This window comes from Cynara cardunculus, assembly GCF_001531365.2.
Source record: "Cynara cardunculus var. scolymus isolate 2C chromosome LG 14, CcrdV1, whole genome shotgun sequence".
In the NCBI taxonomy this organism is placed as follows: Eukaryota; Viridiplantae; Streptophyta; class Magnoliopsida; order Asterales; family Asteraceae; genus Cynara; species Cynara cardunculus.
The window spans coordinates 10,091,391-10,102,693 of record NC_037541.1 but is presented as its reverse complement, the minus strand read 5'-3'; the positions used below and the strand labels follow the sequence as shown (position 1 = coordinate 10,102,693).

The 11,303-nt window shown below is 34.7% G+C and overlaps 1 protein-coding gene across 6 annotated transcripts; it reads right to left on the bottom strand.

Annotated features, from left to right (window-relative positions):
* Positions 1-233: 233 nt before the first annotated feature.
* Positions 234-4,357, bottom strand: LOC112527050. Of its 6 annotated transcripts, none has more exons than XM_025137532.1 (4): positions 4,259-4,357; positions 3,832-3,901; positions 1,103-3,044; positions 234-422 (listed from the first exon to the last, which is right to left on the bottom strand). In XM_025137532.1, exons 2-4 carry the CDS (start codon positions 3,875-3,877, stop codon positions 407-409), a joined length of 2,004 nt encoding a protein of 667 aa, XP_024993300.1. In that variant the 5' UTR covers positions 3,878-3,901; positions 4,259-4,357; the 3' UTR covers positions 234-406. The 6 variants fall into 6 exon arrangements, 5 of the variants coding, with proteins under 5 accessions (XP_024993300.1, XP_024993298.1, XP_024993299.1 ...); XR_003070678.1 differs by having other exon boundaries at positions 384-422; positions 617-3,044; XM_025137530.1 differs by lacking the exon at positions 234-422 and adding an exon at positions 3,964-4,016 and having other exon boundaries at positions 524-3,044.
* Between the last annotated feature and the right edge of the window lie 6,946 nt (positions 4,358-11,303).

The window sequence follows — 11,303 nt, the reverse complement described above, 5'->3', positions numbered from 1 at the left end:
TAACAGTATCTTAATCTCTACTCATTCAAAGGCATTGTATCAATAAGATGCATATACATTTGGTTATAATTTGTCTTTCTATATATATATATATAAATTCCTTAGCTTTGATCATGGAAGGTTGCTTATATGCAAACTCTCATCTAGCACATGACCCTAAATGGCACTCAAAATAGGATACAACTGCACCCTAGTAAAAGTATTCCACTTATAGAAACAAACAAGTCTGAATATGATGTTCAAATGTAACCAACTAGATACAATAATCTTTCCATGCTCACAAGCGGGTCAGATATCCAGGTTAATCAAAAAAAAAAAAATTTGCATAAAAGATTTGAGAATTACCATAAAATAACTACCTGTTTGAATATTTCATTTTCTTTCTCTTGCTCAAAGTTTCTTTTCTTCAACAATTGAGGAGCCTGCATCAAACAACAAAATAAATTTAACATACGGTTCGAAAAACATAAGAACCATGCTAAAATTAACAAACGCTTCGATATAGATGGTACTCTATCCAGTCAACATTGAGTTCCCTGTATTCACAACTCGGCCTTCGAGCATATATCAAGCTGGTAAAAATGCATGAAGAAAACTCCATAAATTAATGATTTACCTTACTTTTTATACTTACAACACAACAGTTGAAATTCAAACAACGTTTAAAACTCTAGCGGAACTCTATTGACATCAACTACACTTGCATGACTTTACAAAAACTCGTTACATAGATGGTGGAAGTTTTCTCTTCGGCCGTCCCAGTTTTTTCTTCTTTGGATGACCGATTGGATTCTTCTCAATAGGTACCCCAACTTGCATGTTCTTTATATTATCAGGCGTTGTCCATTCATCCTCGTTACCACAAGGATATATAGTTTCTTTATATGTCTCTCTCCAATTCTCTACGGTATAAAATGAAGAACAAAGTGAGTATATGTTCACCCCCCATTTCATTGCTGCAGCCACCGCATGAACACATGGGATTCCAATGATTTGAAACATGCCACAAGAGCATGATCTAGTCAACAAGTTAACTTCCGACTCACTCGTCTCATCTACCACAAGAAATTCATTTTGGCCAAAAAATTGAATATTCATGAACCTTGATTTGTCAGCTATTCTCGTCAAATCAGTCTCCGTAAGGTTGGACAATATTGCGGTACATTTGATGGCTTCATCTCTCCGTTCACAAAACCATGTCTGCAGAGTGAATCTAATGAATTCCACAAAAGTAGTAATTGGGAAGGTTCTGGCCTCCTTCGTTTTGGTGTTGAAGCTTTCAGCATAATTGCTTGTCATTATATTATATCGATTCCCAGGAAAATAAGCACGAGACCACCTATCAAAACCGATACCCTCGAGATACTCGGCTATTGCAGGATTCATTTCTTTTATTGCATCAAAGTGCTTTTGAAATTCTGTCTTGCGAAAGGCATGTGCCGCCAAAAACATGGTCTGGTGACAGTGGTCAGTCTTGAACTTATGTTTTACATTCATACTAATATGGTGGTAGCAAGCACCATGGTAGGCATTTGGAAAGACCGTCTCGAGAGCATCAACAATGCTAGTATGCCTATCTGAAACAAAAGCTAAGTTGTCGACGTCCCCAATTACTTCCTTCAACTTTCTCATGAAATAACAATAAGAGTTGTGGTTCTCACTGTCGACAATAGCATGAGCAATTGGAAACAATTGGTTATTAGCATCCAATGCAACAGCACATAGCATGTACCCACCATATTTTGTCTTTAGAAATGTGCCATCCACGCATATAACAGGGCGACAAGCTTTAAATCCAATTCTAGATGCTCCAAGGGCAAAGAAGCAATAAAGAAAGTGGCCATCTTCTGTCACAAAGTCGGTAATCGTACCTGGATTCCTTTCTTGCAGCATGTACAAATAAGCAGGCAACTTGGAATATGAATCGCCGACTGCACCCCTCACATACATTAGTGCTTTCTCTCTACATCTCCAAGCCTTCTCGTAGCTCATATCGATCCCGTATTGTTTCTTCATATCCCCTCTTATGTCATTTGCCAAATAGCTAGTTCCTTCATTGACATATTTGTTCTTGATTAGGTGGCCAACTATCCATGGTGCTGCTTGGCGGTGGTCTTTCACACCAACAGCCAATGAGCAAGCATGCTCACCACGATATGAAGTAATCCTAAACATTGAGGACCCCTTCAATTTCTTGCCCCTCAATCTCCAAAAGCAATGAGGATCCTTACATGTAATGTACCACACATCAGTACCGGACTTCTTCACCTGAAACTCAAAATTACTCTTCATGGCATGAAGGGCTGCTTTGGTTTTCAGTTCAATCTTGTTGTCAAATGTCTGACCAATAAATAATTCTCCTAAAGGAATGATAGATGTGGATGAATGATTTTGGTTGGAGGCCATTATATCCTCTTTTGTAAACATTGGAGCACTCCATCTTATAGGCTTTTGTACAATATTTAATTGTAAATTCTCCTGAGGACTGCTGCTTGTCCCCAATGCTTGTCCTTCGTCATCGTTACTTAAATTTGCAACATGATCATCATTCAAAATAGGAATGGGATCTGCTCCTGAAACAAGAGCCTTAGCTGCACTACGAGTCTTCCTAGCAAATGTGGGGGATGGATCAACATTCTTCCTCTTCTTCTTCTTCTTTGGAACACAAGTCAAACCCTCAAATCTCGCTTGTTTAATGCTGGGAGAGTTGCACAATTGAGCAACAGGTGCATCCTTATTCACCAGAGTCACACATAAAGGAGTCCTTTTCTTCAATGTTTCTTCCATAAATACTGTAACATGGAAATCTCTTTTAATATGAATAGGTTTAAATGGTTGTCCATCCATTGTGTATGCAACCTCCAGTTTAAGATCATACTTCAGCTTATCGATCTCAAGTGCATCATACAAAATGTCGGTTATTTGCATGTACGTTACATCCTTGTCTATTGGAATGGATGAACTCTCGGCATCCTTGAAAATCCAATAAGTGCCATCTACTTCCCAAACACCATTGTAAGAAACGAAGACGTTCACCTTTGAACCTGGATGCAACAAAATAAGGTTAAAAACTAGACTTGGAAAAGCAAAATCATAGTTAATCAAGCACCATGAAACCACTACTCAACCAAATTGAGCAAATAATAAAGAACACTGCAATTAACACATAACCTACTTAGTGAGCTCAATTAGGCTCAATGCAACCCAAAGGGCATCAAGCAGCTTCAAAATAGCTTATTAATTAAATTCAACAAACATGTCTCAAATATGTCCAACTCCTATCGAGCATCGTCTTCAACCTAAGTTTACTGCATATATCGAGCTTCTGTCAAGCTCTTATTAGACCCCAATCAAGTAAAATAGATCTTAAAAACCACAGGAAAACGAAAAACCAAGTTAAGCATATTATTGTAGTAGGATAATAGTAGAGCATATAATTGAACTAGAGGCCACATTAAGCATAGAAACTCAAATTACCATATACAAATCATTTTCATATTCCATTTGACATCAGAAACGTAAATAGGCCTCTATTTTCACAGGGAGGCTAATGATAATATAAATGGGTGTTTGGGATTGCTTATTTGAAACAAGTTATGCTTAATAACAAAAGCACTTATCAACTTATTATAAGTCAGAAGGGTTTAACTTCTTCAAAAACTGTTTATTACCAGTTTAACATCAGTATAAGTTGTTTATCAAAACACTCAAAAGTACTTATTACCGGTGCCACATCGGAATACGCTAATAAGTTGTTTTTACAAGCAATCTCAGACACCCCCTAATTGAAAAATGTTCTAGAATAATTAAACACATGGAACGAGCACATACCAACGCGAGGAGGCAACGGGGAAGGATCTTCTGACCTTTCATCCATGGCTGAAGATTCCTAGAACACAAACTAAAAAATAAAACAATCATCATTGGAAATAGAAGATTAAGCAACTTCAAAGAAACACCCACCCCAAATCACCAAGATACGGTTTCAAGCAACAATTCATGCTAGAAAGAACACTCTGTATATCAAAAACAAGTAACAGTGTATCCAGTGAGTAAAAGCGAACGCTTTCAAGATCTTCGTCAGAATTACAGAGCAAAGAAACCGAATAATTCAAAAGAATAGCAGAAAACTATTAGAGGTGAAATCAAAACAAGGTCAAACAAGAACACAACCCTAAATTCTTTGAACATGGTGAGAAACACAACCCTATACATACATGTGATGATTAATCAGAGCAAGAAGAGCGATTGAAGTTACCTAGGAAGAAATACGTAAGCCCTAATGATCAGATCTGAGCAGAAGAAGAAAGGGTATCTTGTTCCAGCAGAAGGGTTTCTAATTTTAGGGATTTTTTGGGATATTTAGGTTATTGACCTTCCATGGATCCCCGTTTTGCAAAAATGACCTCCTCTGTTCATTTTCTTTGTTCTTGAATTAAGAGATATTTTGTAAATATTAAACTATCCGAAAGTAGAAAGATAAAATTGAAGCAAATGACCATGAAACATTTGAGTGGGTGATTCAGGTATATAAAAAAAATTCTGGATTTTTAGGTATATAATTTTAAAATGGAAGTTTAATTAAGGGGATGTTTACCCAAATACTTATCCGGTAAGTGCTTACCTGTAGTAGTCAATACTATAATCTATTTTATCAGATAAGATTATAGTATATTAAAGCGGTATCGTATGCAACAATTTACTTTGTGAACGCTTACCCGGATAAGAGTCATCACCATCACTTACAGGGTAAGACTCTCTATCCCTATTATCGCTCTTACTGGGTAAGATTTTCAGCTCTTGTCATGTGCATCAGGTGAGGAAAGTTACCGAATCCACACTTACTGGGGTAAGTAATTAGTAAACGACCCCTAAATATATGACTTTCTCAAGAATAGAAAACTATTTTTTTTCTAGAGTCCTTCGTTCTTGTGCTTTATTGAAAATTATGGTTTTCATTCCTAGTCTTTATTTGTTATGTAGGTGGTCCCTATGATTTGTATTTTGTTTTCACTTTCGTCCCTGAGACTATAGGTTGTCGGTTGATTCTATTAACTCAAGGGTGGTCTAGTCTTTTTCTTATTAAATTTGTACTACAATGTTATATATATATATATATATATATGTGTGTGTGTGTGTGTGTGCGTGTGTATGTGTGAGAGAGAGAGAGAATACATGCAGACACAAACCTTTCCCACGTTTTTTTTTCTCTGTGTCTCATTTCTCCTCATCCCTGTCGGTCGTTCCACATAACAATCTATGATGACCTCCTCCTTCGGTGAATACACTAAGATTTCACTATGATGACCTCTACTATCTTTTTTGTCGTCCTCCCTTATGTTCCCAATCGCCACTGTAGAAGGACCCATCAGTGTTGTGTTTTTCTCTTGCAACCTAATCCTCCAACCCTATCCCACTCCACTTCTCCTGCCCTCATCGCTTCTTCATCACTCCCAGAGTGCGGTGAGCTCAAGAATTGATGAACAAATCAAAATGATTAATAAATCTGTTAAACAGGGTCACTGTTGTAAAACCTAAGAAACTTATGTTGACTTTTGAGACTTTTCCTGTCAATTTCTCCGATAACTCTCCCTGGAACTCAAACACATATATACACTTTGTAACTGTAAGACCCCTAAAATAGGAGCAAATTTAAACCGTAAAAGTAAATACGGAAATGGAACTTTGAATAAATATGATCACCCAATAGATGGGGGAAAATGTAAGCATTTACAATCAATGTATAAGAATAGTGGCTAACAACCTAATAATATAAACTAACTAGGTAATGATTAATATCGAGTACCTATAAGATCTTCAAAAGATTTCTAATCAATGCTATGAATCTTCCAAAAGTGAATGCCCTTAATGGCAACCACCACTCCGCTCATATATAGGGAGCCCCACTAGTATGAGATCCTGATATACATGTCATTTAAGAAGAAAAAAATGTTAGACTTAACGTCTAGTGAGAGCAGACAATTATAGAATAAAACGATAAACCATTTAAAGCCAGAAACATAGCTTTAATCATGTCATTTTATATAATTAAGATTATATTTACCCTTGGAAGGGTGAAAAGCATCATAATATGATGGGGGAGACCCGATTTATCATTGACAGTGACGGAACACAACAGTAAGCCACATCACAATGTTATAGAGTATTTATTATGGAACATTGATCATCGATTTCAACCACACATGGTCGATTGGCTAGAATTAGATATTTACGGGACACACGATCATTAAGTTCAACCACCCACAGTTTATAGTTCGAGTTCTCAAGTGATTTAATACCTGTATCTAGCTAACAAAGGGGAGCAACTATCCCACATTATGTATAAATATTGAATGACCAATGCATTCAAAAACATTACAGTCTAAATTACATTGCTCTAATTGAATGACCAACGCACTCAATTCAAATAAGTATAATAAATGCAAATCATGCCAGCACTCAACATAGAGAAATTTAAATGTCCCCAAAAACTTCATTTAAACCAATATCAAATCAATAAAACCCAAAACTTATTTGACTACCCAATTAAAAGCCAACAAAGGTCAATAAAATGCATTTGCACAATAAATAGGCAAACTCATGTTCGAAAAGTATGATTGACTCAAAAACTCATCATTAGTTGAGACAAATTATTTTTCTAAATGAAATCATACCATTTATATTTCCAAAATGTCTTATAACACAATAATATGCATTTTTCAAATGGTTTATAAAAAACAAATACACGAAGAGTGCATTAACACCAAATAACTTCCATTTATACAATAAACCATGAAAAAAACATACTTATAATTTATTTATCAAAATGTCCAATAAAACCAAAATATAAGCATTTTACAAGATTCATAAAATCAACTACACCAAAGATTCTCATTCAATAATCGATACATTTGATAAATATCAAGTAAAACACTTCAAGACTTTAAAATGAACATTTTTGACATGTACATATTTTTTTATGAAACAACTTGAAACTCACCTTACTAAGTTATGTTAAACCTAGGTTCCAAACCCATCTTCATCTTCTAAAATGATGAAAACTTAAGATCCACAACATCCATTTCTAGATACTTTATCTAGGTCACAACCAGACTTGGAAATGCACCAAAAACAACCCCGATATCAGATCCACAGCAAAACCCTAACTAGATCTCAAAACATCCAAAAATCTTACCTCTTTAAGAACATGAAGATCCCTACAAAATATCTTGAAGCCTTTAGGTTAGATCTTCTCCAAAAGCTCCAAAATGCTCCAAAAGGGACCTACAATTGGACCCAAGGAGAGAAAATAAGAGAGAAAGAAGAAGAATGAAAGGAAAATATGGAAAGAAGATGGTCAGCCAAGCTTTAAAGTTCCAAGTGCACAGATGACTAACAAGGCGACTTAGGTTGCTTAGCCTAAAGTCGCTTAGACTCCCTACACACATAGGCCGCACACCCTGTACGCGTGTGACTTCTTTGTGCGGCTTAGGCCACTCGGTAGGTCCCCTTCGCCTCTGTTTCCTTTTCCTTCCAACTACACAACCTGTGCCACATTCCAGTGGCTTGGGCGACTTTTTCGGCGGCTTAGGTTGCCCAGGAAGTCACCTAGACTTCTTGAAGGCTCTGATATGTTGAAGACATGATCAAATATTCATAGCTAAACATTATCTTTCCCAAAAATAATACTGAAATCAATTATGGGTGTTACATAGTCACACGAGGGAAGTTGGTCATTTTCCACAAAGATGATTTTTGTTACTTATCCATATTCTTCCTCCCTCATTTGTTTCTTCTTCAATCCATATTCAGTAATAAATAGTCAACAACATTTAATGACAATAACCAAACATCCAAACATGTGTGATACAAAATCATAAGTTAAGAACATGGTCATTACAAGTAACATCAAAAACATTTTATTTATTTCCAAAAAGTTATGGAAACTCATTCCAATAATTGGAGATACAAAACCATAAATCAAAAATCCTAAAATCAATTACAACATAAAATATTATCAAACCCTAAACCCCTAATCGGTGGTAGATTGCCATGGTGAGTTCAGATTTGTTGAACCCTTGATTGAAGTTCAGACATGTTGAAGCCATATCTCCTTGAACACCCAACGTTAATCGAACTTACTTAGCTCGTAACCAAATTATGATTCATGTTCCCGGCTCATCCTTGTCGATGAAGCAAATTATTTTGTAGTAGTTTATGCTTGAACTTTAAATTTGTGTTTGATTTTTTTTTTTTTTTTTATTTTTATCATTTATCATTTATTTTTTATTTTTGTTATTGTGATTAATTAGAGATTTAATGCTAATTTAGATTCCAGTGACTTTGATTTTGTGAATCTTGGACTTCTGTTTATTAATGCTTTTGAATGATTTTGTTGATCTTGTTACTTTGTTTACTTTATTAGTTATTTAGTCATTTATATTAGGGTTTTCATCTTTTTTTTTCGATTAATCTTGATATCCAACCCACTATCGTAATTTGCGGGTAGCCCGGAGTCTCCACATTTGAACCTATGTGGCAACAAGTGGATTTTTTATTCCTCTTTGGATTCGAACCTGAGACCTCCAGACACTTTTGACCTTTGGAGTCCAAGCTTAAACCAATCGGACACTATCCTTGTGGTTGGTTTATCATCTTACTTGCTACACCTTTGTGCTTTGGATACCATTTCTTTCTTTAAACAGGGGAAACCATTTAGCTATTGTTCATTGAGTTTTTAAAAGAAAATATTATGGTTTTGCTTAGGATCCTGAGGAGACATTCAAAGATTTTATAAACATAATGGTCATACATTTGAACATCATTACTAAGTGGATATCTTTTATGAAGCAAATTATTAATCAACCACTTTGATGAACGATTTTTGAATATTCCATATCTTTTTTCTTGTTTAGAAGTTTTAATATGTTATAACTTTGGAAAAGGGTTTTTTGTGCTTTTGAAGAATTATATTCTACCGAGAAGAAACAAATTGGGCATATCATCTATTTGACATATTTGTATAAGAGATTAGGTTCACCTCTGTGTTATAAGTCTTGTGTTTCACCCCTGTAAAGATCTCACCACATTTGTAATTGGTATAAAACTTTTGAAAGAAGCAATCGTTTTAACAAACCGTTTCTTAAGAAGTTGGCAACACTAGCTAGGGTGGCACATTGGGGTACTGTAGAAGCATCGTTGAACCCTTAAACTTTGCACTCAAGAAGCTACACAACACAAATTAGTTTTTGGCACCTTTACTTTGTTATTGTTGCTAATCAAACCATAAGTTGAACCTTGTTTTTTTGGATTATATAAGACATCAATTAGATTCCGAGCCCTTAGCGATGAGAGAGACATGGGACAGGTGAGAATGAAAAGGAAGAGAAAGATAGGTTTTGAGTTGAAGGCTGAGACAACCACCATGGAGATGGTTAGTGGTGTTCCTGAACAGTCCTTGTCGAAGCCTACCAAAAAGGAGATGTATAGTCGTGGTGACGGAGGAGGGTGGGCGCAAACGATGAGAGGGGTGGTGGTAGGTTAAGCTTAGATTTTGTTTATTATTATCATGATACATGTTTGTAGACAATTTAAACATTAGCATGTGAGGGGTAATTGACGGATGAGTTTAACATTCGTTAAAGCCAGAGCTATATAAAATCCATAAAAAAATAAAAAACTATAGGGATTACCGATGTAATTTCAAAACCCCGTGGACTAAACCCAGAGATTTGGTTAACCAATGGACGGATTTTGAAATTTACTTCAATTATTATGATCTTATTTTTAATTTTTTTTGAATCATTGTGTTATCCGTATCAAGTCATCAATTTATAAAAATGTCAATTTATCAAATTAAGCCAATGTATTCAGCCAAGTTTATTTCTCTAATTGTGCTTTCTTGACGTGATAGTTTTCTTAAGAGAGATGACCGCAAAAGTAAAACATATAAGTCACTACCCGAACATTTCATGAGGCTCGTTAAACCAATCATGGTCTGTTTTCCACTCCAAGAACCGTATACATGATTTTCATTTCATACAAATAACGTGTTAGGAAATTCCACATTTTATCACTTCATCTATTGGGAACGTAATTTTTATTGGCATTCAACTAAAACACGTTAATAGGATCAATTTACTCAATAAACCATCATTTGTATTATTCATCTTGAACTTTTAGTTAAAATAAAAATACCCAAATGGATTGTAATTTCTTAGAAAATGTTTTAATATTTCTTTTAATTAGTACAAGTTGGTAGCCATCAGGTGGCTTCATATGCTTTGTCTACACTATATATGTTTGTTGGTGTATATATATATATATATATATAGAGAGAGAGAGAGAGAGAGAGAGAGAGAAAGAGATTTGTGCAACCAATAACACAATCTCAACCGTCCATTTCATTTAATTAATATGTGATTTTATATAAGTTTTGATTGTTTCCTAATATAAAGTATTGATCATAATTAATTAACCATATTCATCTTTCATATATATTTAAATCATAATAAATGAACTCTCATCATTTTTATAAATACATCAATTTATTGGGTTGTATTGGTTGTACAAATGCGATGAGTTGTATTTGAAACAAACTTTATATATATATATATATATATATATATATATATTTATTTATTTGAGATCATGTGAGACCAGCTTGTTTTCGTGAGACCCGTGAGATCACATTTTTACACTTGGAACTTCACAGCAAAATGCGGTGAAGGTGACTTTTTTTAACTTTCACAGTGTTTTTGCTGTGAAGGTTCGAATATTTTTAGCCTTCATAGTGTTTTTGCTGTGATGTTTACGTGTAAAAATGTGGTCTCACGGGTCTCACGAAAACACGCTGGTCTCACGTGAACCCAACCCTATATATATACATAGGGTTGGGTTCACGTGAGACCAAAGGTTTTTCATGAGACCCATAAGACTAATTTATGTTTATTAATCAACTTTATAAGCTAATGATCTAATGGTCTAAAGTTGCACGGTGACAATTTTGTGATTATTGAGAAGTCTCGTGGCAATTTTGTGATTATGAATGTTCAGATTGTAAATTTAATCCAATGATTAAAAATTGGTCTTACAAATCTTACGAAAAACCCTTTACATGATTTTAAGTCTATCCATATATATATATATATATATATATATATATATATATATGGGATCGTTCAAATAAAAACCATTCAATTTGTAAAAACCGTGAAAACCTCATTCAACCAATCATAATTTTTCATTTTGTTCATTTTTTTGTAATTATGAGAGGTTGATTAACCATTTTTATTGTGGAGGGT

Bases quoted from the DNA above. Each gene is read 5' to 3' on its own strand.
- LOC112527050 (XM_025137529.1), bottom strand. From the start codon at position 3,877: ATGGATGAAAGGTCAGAAGATCCTTCCCCGTTGCCTCCTCGCGTTG. The intron at 3,045-3,831 runs GTATGTGCTCGT...TGTTGCATCCAG, and splicing joins CCCGTTGCCTCCTCGCGTTG to GTTCAAAGGTGAACGTCTTC.